This window comes from Trichosurus vulpecula, chromosome 3 (genome assembly GCF_011100635.1).
Source record: "Trichosurus vulpecula isolate mTriVul1 chromosome 3, mTriVul1.pri, whole genome shotgun sequence".
NCBI lineage: Eukaryota > Metazoa > Chordata > Mammalia > Diprotodontia > Phalangeridae > Trichosurus > Trichosurus vulpecula.
Genome location: NC_050575.1, coordinates 156,945,684 through 156,965,088, shown reverse-complemented (window position 1 = coordinate 156,965,088; position 19,405 = coordinate 156,945,684). Strand labels below are relative to the sequence as shown.

At 40.7% G+C, this 19,405-nt stretch overlaps 2 protein-coding genes across 2 annotated transcripts in view; one reads left to right on the top strand and one right to left on the bottom strand.

Annotated features, from left to right (window-relative positions):
- LOC118841954 (plasmolipin) overlaps positions 1 to 7,578 on the top strand; it is a 33,973-nt gene extending 26,395 nt beyond the window's left edge. Inside the window, exons 2-4 of the mRNA XM_036749685.1 lie at positions 1,638 to 1,811; positions 5,394 to 5,516; positions 6,380 to 7,578. Of these exons, the coding sequence (XP_036605580.1) occupies positions 1,638 to 1,811; positions 5,394 to 5,516; positions 6,380 to 6,496 (414 nt within the window). The 3' untranslated portion in view covers positions 6,497 to 7,578. The remainder of the gene's footprint in view (positions 1 to 1,637; positions 1,812 to 5,393; positions 5,517 to 6,379) is intronic.
- A 1,939-nt stretch (positions 7,579 to 9,517) lies between these two features.
- Positions 9,518 to 19,146, bottom strand: LOC118841953 (ADP ribosylation factor like GTPase 2 binding protein). The gene is made up of 6 exons (XM_036749684.1): positions 18,638 to 19,146; positions 16,585 to 16,646; positions 13,537 to 13,643; positions 12,355 to 12,440; positions 12,056 to 12,152; positions 9,518 to 11,277 (listed from the first exon to the last, which is right to left on the bottom strand). The coding sequence occupies exons 1-6, from the start codon at positions 18,676 to 18,678 to the stop codon at positions 11,176 to 11,178; spliced, it is 495 nt and encodes a 164-aa protein (XP_036605579.1). The 5' UTR covers positions 18,679 to 19,146; the 3' UTR covers positions 9,518 to 11,175.
- Between the last annotated feature and the right edge of the window lie 259 nt (positions 19,147 to 19,405).

The window sequence follows — 19,405 nt, the reverse complement described above, 5'->3', positions numbered from 1 at the left end:
GGCAAGGAAATGGATTTTTTCTACTGCTGTCCATGGACTGTTAAACCCTACCTTTCTCAGACCACCTCTGACAGTTCCCCTGTTATAATTAGAAGCCTGAGCTGGAGGCATATTGAAACCCTGCTGGTGGCTTTGTTTCTTTTTAATAATCAATAAGAAACCATGTGGCATATTGGAGAGAGACTGCCTTGTTTCTTTTTAATAATCAATAAGAAACCATGTGGCATATTGGAGAGAGGCATGCCTGGTGGAAACCGTGCCTTTGATACCTCCAGGCCTAGTAACTGGACAAGTCATCAGAATGTGAACTTGAAAGCAGGAACATGCTTGCTTTTCTATTTGCATCTCTAATGCTTTTCTTTAATGCTTTTTTTTTCATTTATTTACTTATTTTGCTAGGAAACTCTCTAAGATTCTGAGTTGCAGTGAAGGCAGATTTTGGTTTAACATAAGATACTTAAAAAAATAAACAAACCCTACGAATTTCTCTACAAAGCAGATTCCACCCCACTCCCAATCATTAACTGATCGATTGTGAATAGCAGAGGATGTATCCTTTCTTTTGACAGTATGGTGCTAACATGGACTACTGTATTTGACCAGTTTTGTTCCTTCTGGCCAGCTTTACTTACAGTGTTGTTATTGTGTATGATTCTGTTGCCACTGTTTTCTTCTCTCTGTATCAGTTCCTGTAAGTTTTCCCACATTCCTCTGAAATCTCCACAATCATCATTCCTACATTCCTGGACATTCTTATAAGATGATTTGTTTGGCCAATTTGTTCCCCAATCAGTGGGCTCCTATGTTGCATCCCATTTTTAATTTTGGTTTCTTCTTTTAGCTTTAGAGAGTTAAAAGCTAGTTTCAAGCTTTTGCTTTTTATCAGAGCTCAGACACAACAGACTTGGTTTATCTGAGCTTCTGAGAGCTCAGGTGCTGACTTACCTGCCCACTGTGGTTCATTTTACCGAAAGCAGCTGGTGTTGGCAGAATCATGTCATGTGGAGCTACTAGCCTCTGTGTAACTTGGTCATAGATTCACTCAAGTTGAACTTATAGACTCAAAGAATGTTAGAGCTTGAAGAGACTATAAAGGTAACCTAGTCCAACCTCTCCCTACCTCCCTATTGTTTATATGAGGAAACTGAGGCTCCAAGAAGGACATTTTGCCTTAGGTCACATGAATCCACCCAGGAAAGGCTAGAGAGAATGTTAGTTCTAAAGAAGGCCTTGTTACTGTGAAAGCAGATCCTTTGGATATTTAAGTACATAATATGATGGTGTTTCTAAATCTAGGTCAGATCACTAGCAGGGAAGCCAGGTTTCCAGGTGTGACATCAAGTAGGTCCCTTCCAAGGTGTGACCATGAGTGAGTGCCTTTAACCTCTCTAGATCTCAGGTTTTCTATTCACAAAGTGAAGATAACGCTACCTAGTCTCTTCCTACTGTCCAGTGAGTCTGTGGGAATAAAGGATAGTGATCCTACTAGCATGGAGGCTTAAACACTTCTACAGCATACACAGTATGATGGTGATCAACAAATGGAGATTCCCACATCCCCCACCCCAACCCCTGGCCATGGTCCAGTTAGTAGGGAACCTGACTCCTAATGCTGTGTTCTCATTCTGCCCTTCCAGGTGGTGGGTTTGCTGACCTGGGCCCTGATTGCAGCCACCCCTTATTACTACTACTCAATCTATGGCTGGGTGATGTTTGTAGCAGTCTTCCTCTGGCTGGTGACAATCATCTTCTTCATCATCTACCTGTGGCAACTACATTTGAAACTCTACATGGTACCCTGGCCTTTGGTGGTGAGTGCTGGGAGTGGCCTATGAAGTCCCCAGAGGGCAGGCATTTCTGGAATTAGCCGTTATATTTAGGGTTTTCTATCCCTTGGGTTCTTGTCAAGAGGCATGAAAGATACTAACCAAAACAAGGTTGCAGTCTTTAATTTATTGAACAATCTTGTGTACAGAGCATCAGGTTAATGCTGGAGGTGGCAAACATCTTACCTAAGACAACGTCTCTACCCTTGTGGTACAGTCTGACAGGAGATTGGCTGAAAGGATATTGGGTTCTTAAACCATAAAGTCATAGTTTATAGGTCTAAAGGGACCTAAAAATCATCCAGTCTAATCCTCTCACTTTACAGATGAAGAGGCCTGGAGATGTTAATTTGTCCAAGGTCACACAGGCATAGTAAGCATCAGAGGTGGAAGTGGAACACAGGGTCCTCTCAGAGGACCCAACTCTGTGGACCACAGTGGCAGCATTGATACTGGTCCATACAAGGAGGAGTTTTGTTGGGAGCAATGGATAGTGCACTAGGCCTGAAGGCAGGACGTCCAGAATTTAAATCTGGCCTCTGACTCTTACTAGCTGATTGACCCTGGACAAGTCACTTAACCCATTTGCCTCAGTTTCCTTAACTGTAAAACATGGATAATAGCACTTACCTTAAGCACTTAGCACAGTACCTGGCCCGTTGTAGGAGCTATATAAATACCTATTCCCTTGCCATATAAATGTTCATTTCTTTTGTACTCCAGAAAAAGAGAACTGAGACAAAAAAAATTATTTCAAATGTTTAAAGGGTTGTCACTGATTTGACAAGGAGGCCAAGGGTTTAAATTACCTCCTAGGTAAAGAACTTGAAATGAAGTGGCCCCTCAACATCTTGCAATTAAAAGACAATTTTAAATTGCAACGGGCTAGGTGGATTTTGCCTTCAGGTCCTCATAAGTCAAACTTATGCCACTGCTGGGCCTTTGGTGATTAAAATCACATTACTAAAGGCTTAAATGTTTGAGTCAAATACTGTTTTGGCATCTGTGGGGATTTGGCATCCGGAGTTCATTTGGAGTAGAGAAATGATGAGCCTGCTGTGGAGGCCTGAAGTAGAGCAAAAAGGCTGGTAGTATTCCTAATTATGTATAATCGGCATTATCCTCATCGATTCCCACCCCTCTACCTAGGGGACTATCAGGAAAACATCAAAGGCAGAGCTTGCCATTTGAGGAAGTTCCACCCAGAAGGGCTCACCCATGATTCTGTGGCACAAATGTAACAGGGTTCACTAACCCTCTGTATCCTGATTCAGCTCTGCAAAAAAAAAAAAAAATGTGACCTCATTATTGTGCTTCCCCCATGGCCTCCTTATTTGTAGTTGAGATCCAAAGAATCTCTGCAGCTGGGATCTGGAGCTTTCAAAGGGTAAGAGGCACATGATCTTAAGATAAGCAAAGCTTGGAATAGGCAGCATTGTTCTGAATTCAATGACTTTTTAAAATTAGGAAATGTGAGTCATCCCCAGAGACAGAACTGTTTTGTTAGATCTTTACATCACTGATTAGAAGCCTGTCTTCCTTCTACTGGCAGGGCAGGATTGGAGGGAAAATCCTAGAGCTACGAAAAGAGGACTTAACTGAGTCATAGAATCCCAGGGCTTGTTGTCCATCCCCCTGTGTCCATGAAAGGATGCAACTGACTAAAAAAAAGGGAAACTCTCCAGGAAAGTTTCCGTTGTTCCATTTAACTACCCATTTTAGTATTCAGCAATCCTTATAGCCAGGGAGGAAGTCTTTGCCTTGTAATAGTAATTTAGAATTTCTTTAGTCCCTGGCAGTCTTTTAGTTATTATTGGCTTCGAGTATTCTTCAAACTCATCTTCTAAGCCAGAGATTGCCAACTTTTTCAGTCCCTGAACCTCTTGGATTTTGGCAAACTTTCCTATAACCCCATATTCAATGTGAAACATAAGAAGTGTTATCATGGACAAGCACAATGAGGAGTAACAGATTAATTTTAATAACATTCTCTATACCTCTTGACAAATTTTTTAAACTCCCTGTGGATACATATACCCCAGATTGAGAAACCCCTACCTGAAACAGTAGTGTTACCTCTGCCCATTTTACAGGTGGGAACAGAAAGGTACAGAAATAGTGCTTAGCTTGGTTTGGAAGGAGGCATGTCACTGGCAGAGGTGGGATAAGATTTTGTAGCCCCCAATTCTCTGGGTTCTTGATATGTGCTTACCTAGCTGAATGGGGGCAGACAGGCGGAGGACCCATTCTTGAAAGGACTAGTATTTAGTCATTATTTAAGTTACGAATCATGTAAAAGGGTTTTTTTCCCCTTATTTCCACTCCTGTCCCCTCTTCAGGCTCAAGTGCCTCCCCAGTTGTCTTCATTTCTCAGCCTCCCAAGAGCAGAGTCCACTGTCGTTTCAGAATTGTGTGGGGTTCTATACTGGGTCTGCCATGATTCTGATTTCACCATCCATGGGCACTCAGCCTGTGGCCTGCATAGCATGCCTAGTAGTGCCAAAAGGTGGAGACTACATTTTCTTCTTGGTACTCTGACTTCTACGTGACAGCACCTGCCACAGACTCTTGGAACCTTCGTGAAAACTAAGAGCCCCTGGGGGGCAACGGCCCAATGAGGCGCACTCTGTAGCCAGAGGAAAGTAAGGGCATAGGCTCGCTTGCTACATCTGACTGAGTAAGCTTTTACGTACCATCTGGTGAAATACAAATAATTGCGATATTCAGAAACAATGATTTACCAGGGAGATGGAATGCTGGGTGGGTTTTTTAGTCCAGTCCCCCACAAGTATGATACTGGATAACAGTGATACAGTGCTTTAGTTTGCCAAGCACCTTTAGATACCTCTATCTCATTTTTACATCTAGCCCAGGAAGCTGGTAGAACAAGTTATGTCATTTCCATTTTACAGATGAGGAAACTCAAGACTTACAGATATTGTGACTTGCCCCAGATATTGTGACTTACAGATATTGTGACTTAGCTTGCTATGTAATAGAATCATTTTGTGATGACAGGACATGTTTATTCTTTACATGTGATCTCCATATCCAAACATACCATCATGCTAGATTTGTCCATTAAAGCTTTCAGTTGAGTGGCTTAAGAGTGAAAAGAGTTGATACACATTCTTTTGGCCTCTTCTGATACCTCAATAGCATGTTCCGGTTCATAAGGAGCAGGGGGGAAATCCTACCCCTGCTGGCTCTGGGCTAAGTGTTGTGAAAATTTTGTTTGTCAGGCTTCAGATGATAAACACATTCCTACAATAGTGAAAATCAAATCCCAAGACTAATACATCAGCCAGGAGGTAATACTTTAAGATTCTCCAAGCACTATACATACTTCTGATTTGATCCTCATAGTTCTATTACAGGGAGGTGCTACAGGGATTTTCCTCATTTTACAGAATAAAATGAAGTAACAGTTGTGATTTACCTTTGTCATATAGCTAGCTAGCGTCCGAAGTGGGATGTGACGTTGCCTTTTGGGAAGAGAATAAACCTTTTAGATTGCTAGAACTAGAGCCTCTTGTTTTCAGCTTCTTTTAATCTTTTTTCCCCCAGCTAATGATATTTAATGTAAGTGCCACCATTCTCTACATTACTGGATTCATCACCAGTGCAGTTGCAGTTCAAAAAACATCAATAGCTGGTTCCTATATATTCGACAAAAGGGCTGCTGCTTCCGTAAGTGCCTGGTTCCCCTTTGGTCTTGTCCTCTACAGTCAGGGAGGGTGAGCACTGGGTGGAAGGAGGGGGGAGAAGACTGGACATGCAATGTATTCAGGACTCAAACCAAAAATATGGTCGAGGGAAAGGTGCAATGGCAGGACTATTTTCCATTTCAGTCAAACCCATTTTACTTTGTAGTTAACAACTCCTTTTTCTTAACAACAATGCAAAAGGCACTGAGCTATGATTTCTCACTTAGTTCTATTTAATGAAGATGTTTGCAATGAAACTTCAATTAACCAGAGGGCTAAGAAATGGGTGGCTCCAACTAAATCAATCTTAATGTTTTGTTGAAAATATTTCTAGAGCCTACTTTCCTAATATAAGAACTGGGAAGAGATTTTTTAAAAAAAATTAGCATTTCACAACTAAACATTAATCTTCCCTTCACAGATGCAAGAGGTTGGGTTAAATCTGGATTGATCCGAGGACATTCCCCTGGAAGTTTTTCCCCCTCCTTTCTTTTGACTAAATACAGTTCATAGGGATCTTAGAGATCACTTGTCTAATTCCCTTATTTTACAGAGGAGGAAAGGAAACCCAGGAGAAGTAATGACTACCTAATGTCACAAAAAAAAGTTAGTGGCACGACTAGGACAGCATCCAGATCTCCTGATTCTTGCCACTACACCAGATCCCTGAATCAGTTTATCTGGCTGTCATTTGATATTTTTAAATTCTGGTTAACTGCCTGCTCCAATTCACCAAAGTTTTACTCTATTTATTAGTCAAATCAAGCAGGTTGTTGTCTCATCCTCCCTATGACATCCACCAAGCTGATTCATCCATCACCAGTCCATTTCTGTTTCTCTTCTCAGTTCTTTGCATGTGTAGTGATGATCACCTATGGAGTGAGTGCTTTCTTCAGCTTTCGAGCCTGGAAAGGAATGGGCAGCAATGCAGCTACTAGTCAGATGGCTGGTGGCTATTCCTAAATCCAGCAATGCCCGTGAACCACCTTGGTACTGAAGTCTACATGCCATCGTGTAGAGGCCTGGACACCACTGGTCATCACAAGGAGGCTATAACTAGCAGAAAACCAGCCCAGCTGTGACCAAATGTGCTATCCTCTGCTGATGGAATCTGTGCTCTCACTCCACTCTCAATGGAACACAATCCACCACCCTGGATTGGCATAAATTGGCATTTGTGAGCAAGGGCAGGGAAGAGTGCAAAGAATGAAAGGGTCAAGGATGTCAAATGACCTCACCATCCTTTTAGTCAGGGAAGGCCGCCTCTCAGGAAGTGGGGTTGTGGCCATCCCTGCTTTGAATTTGAAAGGCTTCAGTTTCCAGGATCAGGAATTCAACCCCTTTTACCAGCATTAAACCTGCTAACAAGTAACACCTCAAACCTTGTCATCCTATCATGTAAATACTGTAAAATTAACCATGGTAATGGGTAGTTGTCTCATAGACTTCAGCTATTCAAGGTAGCTATTGGAATTTCTCAAGCTTGTGCCCCAAAGCTTGTCTCACCTTAAACAAAAAGTCAAAGTTGGAATTACAAAGAGAGTATCTAGCAATGTAAACTCTCCTCTTCCATTTCAATGGGAAAAGGTACAAATTGTCATCTTCCCTTTCATAACATCCATGGCTAGTTATGGGACAAAGGCAAGGAAAAGCCTATAAGATATTAAAAATAACAATAAATCCCATTAATAGGCTACTAAGATAGTGCTTATGTACTAGTTTAAGGTCTCACTAATATGTAAGTGGCATCTCCATGAGGATTTTCACATTTTAGAAGCTTGTATTTAATGGAAACCCTAGTCTTTACCTGCTTCTCAAAGATACTTGCTGTCCAGTTTTTTCCCTATACTTTAAAACATCATTTTCACCTTTACATTCTCTTTGAAAAAGCTAAATACCAAGATTGATTTCCTTCCTGACACCACTGGCTGAGCCCAAAGGCTATGGATTTGGGGGTGGGTGGCTCACAAGTTTGCCTGATCGTTGGATAATAATGATTTTGTTCTTTGTACATAAATAAAGACCATGGAAACATTTGTTTGGAAGAGCTGTGGATGGATATTTTTGTAAATGGCTCCATGATACTGTTGCCTTTTGACTAATTTGATTCCTAGCTTTTTGGGGCTGGTGATCCTTCTGGCCTCAATAACTTCACTATCCCGGTCACTAGCAGGTGCTGTGGGAAGTGTTATTTTCTCACTGTGAATTCCAACACGTGGTGTGATTCCCAGTATGACTCCCCAGTCCTCCTCGCACTTGTATACTTGAAGAGTCCTCTAGTATAATCTCCTTGAAAAATTCCAAGACCCTACTGATGATGGCCATTGTTTGGATGTTTTCCTTTCTGTCTATGAAGCCAGGATAAAGGACGATTGCTCATATCATTGACCCACTTAAAAAGGTCCATTAGAAACCCCAGTGAGAGTGTGGTATTAGTAATTATTGAGTAGCTATGTCTCAACTGAGCTCCACTGGTGAGATAAGACTGACACCAGAGAGAGAAAGAATTAAAAAGGCCGTGGCCCATGGATTAATCAATCTAAACTAATTTTCCAAGTCAAAAGAGTATCGACTCTCAAGTAGTACAGATTAATATGACTTATAGTATGCTGAACTATAGACAAGATCCAGTTCAAACCTGTATTCTTAGGGACAATCTCATACTAAACAAAACTATAGAGCTACATGGGTTAGAAAGGACAAAATAAAAGGAAGCCAAAGTCTTGTAAGTAAACATCACATGTTCTGGTAGAGGCTCCACTTCAGCCTGACCACCTTGTGGGACCCAGTCACATGTTGTTCTCATGAATAATTACAATTCCTTCATACTTATTACAGACTTGATATAAGGGCACTGACTAACTGTAAATTACCTACAGGATGACATCACCTTCAAGTTTGGAGTTGGTCATTTACCTAGATAACTGCTTCAAAAGGCCATTAATAGAGAAGGCATAAACTGGGAGCAAGTGTGACCCTTACTTTTAACACCTGTCCTTTGTTACACATATCCCAAGTTTTGAAGAGTAGACAGGGCTAAAATTTGATGGCACATTCTAAAAGTTCTTAAATAAAATTTCACCTATTTTCACTTGTCCTCCCCCCTCAGATGTTAAAAATATGATCATATGCAAATACAGGTGCATAACATGTATGACATGTTATGAATAACATGTATGACATATATGACTAAGCTGAGGATGGACTGTTTCACTGCTAACAGGGGAAGTGAGTTGAAAGAAGTCTTGCTGAAATGTTCACCAAGCAGCACATAAGCTTCTTTTCAGGGTAAAGTGATTTAACACTCCTGAATCTCTATGCTCACTGCTCTAGAAGTCTGCCTGTGCCAGGACCCACTACTAGGCACAAATGTGGTCATCATTCAAGGCTTCCAGTCATTTTGTAGTCAACGCCCTACCCGATACCTTGGGTCTGTTTACTGATGAGGCCATTGGCTTAAGGTTTCTTTTTTTTACAAAATGGGGACAAAATGTGTTTTTCACCATCCCTCTGTCCTCAGTCTTTTACACATTCACATAGAAAGGCATGTACCTGTTGGAGTGCCTCTACTGCCCATTCCCCTACACACTATCTAAACCAGGAATGGGCACTATTCTTTCCTAAAAAGTGACAAAAACAAAAAGAACAGTTAGTTTTTTCATTACTGTTTCTTGGGGGCAGAGGAAATCTTATTTTTGTCTTTGTATCCCTGGTGCCTAGCACAGTGTCAAGCACATCAGAACTTAACAAATACTGGTTGGTGGATGCATATCCAAGTCAGCACCAGACTTGTCCAGCTACAATTTCTAAACCTGACAAAATAGCAAGTACTTTTTGAAGACCCAGGCATGAGATACTCCCACTGGTGATAAGAATAATTCCAACAAGGTTCAGGGGAAAGATACTTGCTGGATAAATAACTCTCCAAGACTGGATTATTCAGCTTACCTCTAAACCCCAAAAAGCAGTCACCTGAGGACAGAATTAAAGAAAGAATGATCTTTAATATTTGAATATCTGATGTTCTGGCAAAGTGTGTCAGATTACACTTATAGTAAAAAAAAAAATCAACCCAATCCATGTTTCTCAATACATGACACATATGTATATACAATCTTCAGTCCATGCCTTAAAACAGGAACAGTCAAATTAAAATTCAACAGTCTTGTTTTCAATTTAAAGCTCAGTCAGATAGCCACTTATTATCTTTTCTCCAAAGTGTTTTGACAAATGTATGCATTTTCTTATCAGTACCTTGAAAGTTATTAGAGAAATCAAACATTTTCCTAAACTGAATAAAGCAGAGATAATAATTCAAACTTTGCTTTTAGAGCTCTGCTTTTTAGGAAAACTGAACATTTTCCTAAACTGAAAAAAGAAGAGATGATAATTCAAGCTTTTGCCTACTTCCTCCTCTTTCTTGCTTACTCACATGTGGACCAGTGGAACACTATCTTGGGAGGAGAGGTTTTAAGAGGAGAGAGAATATTAACAAGTTTAGGACTTCAACTCTTTTTGCAGGAAAAATTGATCTCTGATGCACAGGACTTTAACAAATTTACACTAACCATGGGAGCATTATAAAAAAAGCACACGTTTCAGTCCCTCTTTTCCAATATAAATCAGACCTCAGTATGTAACTTGTAGGGTTTGACAAAATGGAATAACAATATAGGATAACTTTTCACCCAAGAATACTTTAAACCTAAAAAACTTTACAACATAATACTTAGCCTTCTTCTTAACTGGACATTCACAGAAGGGCCCAAACCAAATTCACAATATCTTGGAATTTGCTGCTAAAATGTACACTGTACTTTCAAAGGGTGCTTTGGCTAGACATAATGAGACTGCTGCTATGAGGACCAGTACAAGGTCATGCTGAGGTCACAAGATTTTTACAAACCTAAGATTACGAGGTGGTTTATATATTTTACTTCTAGGCAAACAGCTTTTTAGTTTGGGGGAAAACTCCCAGCCAAACCCTGTGTTCCCCAATGTTTCTAATACATAAATTCCTACACAAATGAGCTGGGGTTGCATAACTGTCTGTAGGTGAACAAACACTATTCAAAAAGACACCATAAAACATATAGGAGTAGAATTCCTTGGGTTGAAATGTGTACCAGGCAAAGACGGCCTTGTGTCACAAAGATGTGTGTGGAAAACCTGTTCATATCTGAGATGGAAAACATGCAATGTAATGTTTTGATTTAAGAGAAACAAACATGTGTTGCTAACACACTCATCCTGGGTGTCATCCCCCCCCCAATATACTGAAAGGGAGTGACAGCTGAAATAGGCAATGTAATTTCACCCCTAAGTGAATGCAGTGTACACACACACACACACACACACACACACCAGTCCTCTTTCCCTCACTGTCCTGAGCACCCAGGGGTTGAGGCAGCTCTGCCCGCCATACTAGGGCTAACGGGGATATTTTGAGAGAAGCCAATATTCCAGCAGGGTTCTTTATGATCACTCTACACTTAGCATTAATTAAAAGCACCAGAACAAGGTCAGTCTTTTCCAGCTGTATTCCGCCATCGCTAAGCACGTTGTTCATCACGCTGTGGTCACTCACCATCCTTCAAGTTCAGAATGTCCGAGATGATAAACTCTCATCCAGAGAACGTGAACTAATGTCGTAAATTGTTCTGAGAAGCAGGTATGGAAGATGACTTGCATAATGATGTCACCACTAAACCACTGCTTAAGTCCAGACTTCGGCCTTCTTTTTCCTTTAGGAAAAAAGAAACGACCCCTTAGAGTGACAATATATTCAAAACTCTTGACCAGTGAAGTCCTTCCTAACTCTGGATTCTAAATTCCTTGGGAAAGTAAGATATTTCTCTCCCTAATAATTTAATGTGAATGAGATTATTAGATGCTGCCTTTGTCCAGAGAAAAGCAGGCTCAGCATCTGTACTCTTAGCGATGAATGCTGAAAGTCAAAAAGAAAAGGGAGGGGAATCACTGTTCATATTACAATTATGCCCAAGCTCAACCCTGGTAAGATTCCTCCAAAGTAAAATATATTTCCTTACCCTAAAAAATTTAAAGCATATCCCCCAGAAATGAACACCTGGGAAAACCCAGTCTGAGTGGGAGGTATAATAATTTTTCACTCATATTCATCATCATTAGCAACAGACAGATCTGGTGGGCCATTGACTGCAAAACACCACCACTAACTGCACAATAGCCAGACTAGATCAGCATTACAGAATGGAAGGGGGTAAGGCAGAGTGCTTCTATATGACAGGTCCACAAACGGGAACTTATTTAGGGTTTACTGTGAGTGCTTTCCAGTTCCTCTTCAAATTATTTTGCATTCACTCAGTTTAGGTATCGTATCCCCTGGTAGAAGGCTAGTTTCCTAAGGGTAGGGACCATTTTTTAACTTTGTTATCTCCAAAGCCTGGCACAGTATCTTACACATAGTAGGTGCTTAATGTGTTAAATTGTGCTAAATTCCTGCAGCCGCAGAAGAGCTACTTAACTGTGGAAGCTACTTACAGCTCTGTAGTCCAAAAACATTTCTTTGAAGGCCAGGAAATCCGTAAATGTGAGCAGCATGTCAAATATATCACCTGCTACTTCATCTTTATGCTGTCTATTAATGGAAAGGTTAGCAATTTTAGGAATGAAACAGATTAAAATTTTAAAGTCTTCCTCTGGCTATTTTCAAGACTAAAAGACACCTCTACCACCCCCCACAAAGACATTCTCCACGAGGTACTCTGGCTCTTTCACCACTAAGACTTTTGAAGTAGAAAAGGAGAGGGGAAGAGCCATACACCTCAGGCTCCACTTACTGTAATGTTGTAGTGAAAGTTGCCATGTTAAACCCAGGAATCCTCTCGAGCAGCTGTTCTTCAATATATTTTTCGACCAAAGAGATCTAAAAGATTTGAAAGTCTCCTGATGAGTCATACTTAAAGAAAGCAAATGTTCTTTAACACGTAATGCAAAGGTAAGCATTATTACTCCTGAAAGTATATAAGCCTTTGTAATTATGTATCCTGTTTTCACAAGGTAGAGTTACACAAGTATCTTTACTTGATAAAGCCTTCTAAATTGTTTAATTAGCTATTTAGTTTCTAGCTTCTGTGTTAAGAAAATTAAGTCCCTGAGGCTAAAACCTATTCTAAATCAGGCTAACTAATCCTCCTGAAATCATGAGAAGCATCAGAGTCAGCAGAAAGAGCTTTGGAGTAGAAGTTAAAGAGACTTGGAGCAGAGTTCCAAGCCCTACCACCAACTTTCTGGATGACCCAAAGCAAAGCTTAGGTATGTTTATTATGTCTGTCTTCATTTTCAAATAGGTAAACAGGGACTATTAAAAACTATCCTACCTACCGGGTTGTTGTACAACTATAATAATTTATGGTAACTTTAGTAAAATTAAAACTGTGAAAGAATTTGGTAAAGTAAAAAGTATTATTATTACTCTCGATTGGATCTGTGTACACATAACTGAGGACAGGATCACGGTGGGAGGATATTCGATACCAACATTGTTTTTTAAAATAAAAAACTGATGTACTCTCCCAGACATTTTGATGAAAAGTTTTTGGAAAGAAGGAAATGGGAGGTAAGGAGAAGAATGATGAACAGGAGATGAGAGAGAAATTCAACCTGGGTTCAAACCCTTACTTGCCTGTTTATCAGAGCACAGTTATGTTTTAAAAAACAGGGAATACACTGCTCCTTTACAGAAAGAGGAGACCCATAGGTTTGAGAGGCAGCCTTATTCAATATGGTATTTAATTTTGCAGAATTTTTTTTCTTTCTCCTTTTCTTAATATTTTATTATAAGCAATGGTTCTTTGGAAGAATATAAGGGGAGAAATAACAGTGAAACGAGGTAATATAAAAACAAGGGACCAATTAAAAACTTATTTTGAAAAAGACATGGAATACTGCTGACATCTTTTGGTTCTAAATTCAAAGAACCTCTAATCTCTTGAAAAGGGAAAAAAAGGAAAGAAACTTACGTATTCATTAAAAATAGGGGTATAGATGAGTTTGTTTTCTTCTGTGTCTTCGAACTCTCGGTAGTACTTTTCCATGAAGTTTCTCTGTAATAACTGGAACTCACCATCTGAAGTGAAGCCATTAAAGTCATTTAAAAAGGATAAAATGAATCCAGTTAAAGGCTAGAAAACTGTCAATTACCTGAACAATTTTACCAATTTTAACTCACTCTAAAATTTAAGTTTGCTTTAAATCCTATAAGCAGCAAATTCACTCAGGGAATAAAAAAAGATTAACAGACCCCAAAAGGCATTTTGGTAGAAAGCTAGGTTAGCATTCGTAAAATTAGAACAAAATAAAAGAAAAACTCTACTTGAAATGGTAGGTCTCTGCAACTGGTGGTTTCTCTGTTTACAAACTACTTCCTTAATGGCAAATCCCAAGAGAAAAGAAAGCTGGTGGCTATTTCAAATGGGCAATATGATTAAGTTTAATAGCACGTTAGTAACTTAATGAGCAAATAGTACAGTTTAAACACATACAGGAAGGCCTAGGAAATCCTCTTAAGTCTTCACTTCTCTTTGAGGAAACTAATTGGCACACATTCCCCAGTTTTGTCACTCATCCCACAGTCTAAGTACAAGACTCTTATTAGAAAACTCTTCAAGAAGGAATTTACAGTTTTACCAATGAAATCAAATTCCAACTTTAAAAATAAAAGGCATGCTTGGTATCTCGGGAGCACACCTGTAGAAAAAGAAGCCTCAAAGTCTGCAGTAAATAGCCAAAGCTCACCATTAATACCACTTCCATAGCACACTGATCATAGATGTTTTTTAAGGGGAAAAAATCTATTAATATGCCAGAGTACCATTGTGCTAATTTCATCTGAGAAAAAAGTTATGGAAATCTGAGCCCTCCCTGTCCTTAACAGTAAATAAAATCCCCTCCCCCCAAAAATCCATCAACTACCCAGTGTCACAGGATTACAGATTTAGCACTCTTAGTGGCCATTAAGTTCAACTATCTTGTTTCACAGATGAGGAAACTGAGGCACAGAGAAAGGTCAAGTGATTTGATCCATGTTGCACAGTTAAGTGTCTGAGGCAACCTTCAGATACAAGTCTGACTGCTTTCTACACGCTTAATCACTGTGCTACCTAGCTGTTTTCAATGAAGTTTTTGATGCAGATCTATTCCCAACATTTCCAATTTTTATTTAAATTTTTATCTATCCTTCTAATTTTGTCTAGGACCAATCTAATTTCTCTCAAGGCTCAGATATTTAAATTTCTGAAAATCTGAATGGCTGATAGAAGTCAGGGCATCTCCATTGTCAAGATAAAAATGGAGACCTAAGGCAATCATCATTGATAATTTGAGCCAATGGGAGTTTTGCCTGAATTTTTTAGTTTTGCCTAATTATTTCAGTTCTGCACTAAACTTTGAAGGAATGAATGCTGCCACCCTACGGAAAGAGGTCGTGTAGCTGCACGTTAACGACAAAGGAAAGTTCAGTCTGAGGAAGCGACACTGTACAACCATAGTAGTGTGAATTCATCTCAAGATCAGGTATAAGTTATCCCACTAAAAATGACTTTGCAGTCTTATTTATCAGGAGAACAGCAATAAGATATACTCATTCAAAAGAAGAACACCATGAGGGGATAACCACCGTAACCCAAAAAATTATTTTTAATACTAGATATTTTCAAACATGAGCAGTGAAGCACAGGAAGAACATTTAAGTGAAAACAAAAGGAACACTGTGGGAGTAAACTGCAAATGTCAGGACAGTTTCAGGATAACATCAACAACACTAGCTCATGTTTGTATAGTACCCTGAGATTTACAAAGCACTTCCCTCACAACAACCCTAGGAGCTAGAGTATTATGATTCCTCTTTCACCAATAAGGAAAGCCAAGGCCCAGAGACCTGAAGTGACCTGCCCAAAGTCCTCTGGCTACGAAGCCAAAGAGTCAAGATCTGAAACTATGTTTTATGGTTTCAAGTACAGTATTCCTTCCACTACGAACTGCCTCAATGTAACATGATCACAAAATTACTCCAGAGGCCAGCAAAGATGGGAGACTTTAACTGCCTAGTGTTCCATTCTACAGTTCAGCTTGTGGTAAGTTCTTGACTTGCCTTCTTAACATGGTGGTCCCTGCACCTCTTAGGGGCTACTTAAGATTGCTAATCTATCCCCTTGGGAGAGCAGATTTCAAGGAGTCTTCAGGGAGTCTTCAGATGTGGAACTTTAAATACTCTGATCACTATATTTCAATGTAATTGATTTCCTTTGAAATCCTATGTACTTTTTATGCATTAAAATATTACTCTGAGGAGGGATCTATAGGCTTCATTCATCAGAAGGCCAGAGAAGCTTATGACATAAAAAAAATTAAGAATCCCTGGCTCTAGATGTCATCTTGACCAACAGGGAACTGATCCGTGTAGCAAAAGCAATGGGAACCTTGGGCAAAAATTGTCACCTTAGAGTTCCTGGGATCCAAGGAAGGCAAAGCTAAAATGGTTATATTCCAAAACTCTAATTAAAACAGAACCTTAAAGTTTTAATGTACCTTTAGAAGTCATCAAATCCAGCCTCCTTCTTTTTACAAAAAAGGAAGTAAGACCCACAGAATAAATAACTTGGTCAAAATAGCAAAGCTGGGCTAAAACTCACAGTCCAAAGCTCTTTTGACTAAATAAACTACAGTGATGTCAATTTTCCAAAATGATGAGAAAAGATAGATTTGGAAGGATCAGTCTTGTGAGGTAATGAGTTTTCTGTTATTGGAAATATACAAGTAGATCACAGAATGCCACCTATCCTCAGGTATGCAGCAGAGAAGAGTACTGCAGGGAGTGAGAATGTGGGCTAAAATCTCTTTCAATTCTGGAATTCCAATTCTACTGGCAATGTACTGCATTTAGAATAAAAATCTCTAAGCCAAGATGTATTATCTTCTTTTTACCACTGAAAAGAGTTTGTATTTTTTATGCAGAGTTTAATTTATGTTAAGTTAAGGCATCTATTTTTCTCTTTTATAATGAAACTTACCCATGATAATGTCCTCTATACATCCAACTACTGCATCAAATTCTGCATCAGAAGCGGAAGAACTGAAAATTAATATCAGGATTATAGGTCAGATCGTTTATCAAATAACTGGTTTAATTCTAATAATCAAAAGATATTTAAAGAGTAATCATATTTGCAAGATTAAAAAAAACAATTTTAAATGCCTTTTATTGGTATGTCCCACCTTTATAAGAACAAACTTTTACAGAAGGTTTTCTGAAACAATAAAAGGAGTCACTACAGAGTTCCTGTAAATACAGATTTGAGTCAGACAACTTTTTGGCAACATAACTATTTAATTAAGCAAGGAATCCCTGCTCTGCTCTACTTACCGCATCTTTGAAGCTGACCCCAAAACTAGTACAAAACTATCTGCTTATGGTCACCACAATCTGGAGCATTAAAACCTGTGTACCACAGCTGACGTTGGCCACCTGTTTAGGAGTGTAATTCAAAGAGTTGACTTGGAACTGCCCCAAACTCTATATGATTTTGGTTACCTTAGGGGACCTGCCCTTCCTATGCTGCTATCAAGGTAACTGTAATCAGTTAGATTTCATGGCAGGGTTTGAATATCACTGGCTTGAGATAGGCTGGTCCCCATTGTGATGGTGGCATAAAAAATTCCATGACAACATACACTAATCTACTAGACAAATCACTGGTTGGCTGGAGGTATGGCATTCAGGGTTCAAGCACAGAGTGGGCAGGAGGAAACTTATTGAGTTTCAATACAATATAGAAATCTACTCTATTCTTTGGATACTTTCTTCTAAGAGAGTTTTCTTTTAAAGTTCTTTTACCCAAAGATCCAAATTGTAGGAACAGAAGCTGGAAGGAATCTTTGAAAATTACCTAGTCCAGGGGTCACTCAATTACAGCTGCTGCCTGCTAGCTAAGCATGACTTTTACATAAAAAAAAAGTTTTACTGTATTTTAAAAATATAAAAACCATTCTTAGTTCCCTGGTTATACAAAAACAGGCCATGAGTCCAACTCTTGCACTTTACAGATAAGAAAACTGAGGCCCAGAGAGGACAGAAGTGACTTGCTGGAGATCAGACAGGTATTAAGTAGCAGAATCAGGATTAAACCTTGGTCTTTTGATCCAAGAAACAGTGGTGTATAATGGAAAGAGTACTGATTCTTGACTTAGAGGCCAAAAGTTCAAAGCCTACCTTTGGTGCTTACTTACCACCCTGTGTGACCTTGGAGACTTCCTTTAGCCTCTCTGGTCCTCACTTTTCCTCATCTGTAAAATGAGGAGGTTGGCCTAGATGGCCTCTGAGGTCCCTTTCGAATCCACATATATGATTCCTATGACTCCAGATCTTTCTACTAGACCAAGAGTTCTTGACCACCGGGTCCACTGATAGATGCAGGGGGTCCCTGAACTTGGATGGGAAAAAAAAAAAGAAATTACATCTTTATTTTTGCTAACTAACTGAAATTTAGTACTTCCTTCAATCATTTAAAACATTATTTTGAGAAGGGGCCCATAGGTTTCACCGGACCTTCACAAAGGTCCATCCCTGACACAAAAGGGACATGTCAACAAGCATTTATTAAGTGCCTACTTATGTGCCAGGCACCAGGGATAAAAAGAAAGGCAGACCAAACCAAACCAAACCCCCACCAAACCCAGGTCCTGACCACAAGCAGCTCACACACCAAAAAAAAAAAAGTTAAGAACCCGGAGACCACACCCACATTCCTCCCTCCTTACCCTCATTTTACGGATGAGAAACCTGCTTCAGAAAGCAGTTTAAGTGACTGGTCACCCAGGAAACATACTGAGGCAGCACTCGAACCCAGGGCCGAATTCATTCATCTGTCCACTCTAACACCTCGCTGCCTCTCCTCGTGTAGTTAAAAGCATGGGGGGCCCTCTAGTGCATTGCAACTTTTGACAATCCTTCTGAAAAATGTGCACGCTTCTGGTAGCTGCCTAAGAACCAACTTCCCCTCCCCCATCCTCACCCTCTCCAAAAAGTTGGGGCTTTGGGGCGAAGCTGTTGCCAGGGTTACTCACATGGCCAGCGCGAAGTTCTCTTCTTCTAAAGTGTCCATCATAGTTGACCGTGAAGCTCCCAGCCGTTCTGGGGCCTCCTTCCGCACCTCTACCTGGTCTGAGATGCGGCCTGAGCTCGGGATGGAGACTCCGAGAGCCTCGGGCTCCTCCTCCCCCGATTCCACCCCCGCCCCCTCCCTTTCCTCCCCGTCCCGGGTGGGCCGGGTCTCGCGGACCAGCCTGCGCCTGCGCACAGCAGGGACCACTCGGCACCTTACAGGGTGCTCCAGGTGCCCCAGGGTCTAAATGGTTGCCCCGCCCCCAAACCACGGCGCTCGCTTCGGTCCTGCGGAAGTCGCGAGGGTCGCAACCCAGTCTTCACCCAAGTGGAGAGGACCGTGAGCTTCTCCACCGGATTCGATGCCCCATTGAATCCGTTACGGTTCCGCTTCCCCCCACCCCGCCCCCCTCCGGCGTCGCCTGAACGTGGAATTTATCCTTCCCCTGCGTCTCCCCCCCCCCCGCCCCCCGCCGCGCCTCCCGTTACCATGACGACGGCTCTTTCCTCCTGCTCCTCCAATCCTGTCCCGGTGCCCTTCCTTACGAAAAAGGGCGGGGCCGACGAGCCTATCACCGCCGGCGGCGTCTGCGTCTGCCCGCCCTACGTGAGGCAGCGGGGGGCTGAAGGAGGGAGAGGGAAGTGAAGGAAGAGGAAGGAAGAAGAAATAAGTAATGAATACGTGAAAGAGGGGTGTATTATTAGCCTCATTTTGTGCAGCTCTTTTTGCG

Bases quoted from the DNA above. Each gene is read 5' to 3' on its own strand.
- LOC118841953 (XM_036749684.1), bottom strand. From the start codon at position 18,678: ATGATGGACACTTTAGAAGAAGAGAACTTCGCGCTGGCCAT. The intron at 16,647-18,637 runs GTGAGTAACCCT...ATTAATTTTCAG, and splicing joins GAGAACTTCGCGCTGGCCAT to TTCTTCCGCTTCTGATGCAG. The intron at 12,153-12,354 runs GTAAGTGGAGCC...TTCCATTAATAG, and splicing joins ACTTTCACTACAACATTACA to ACAGCATAAAGATGAAGTAG.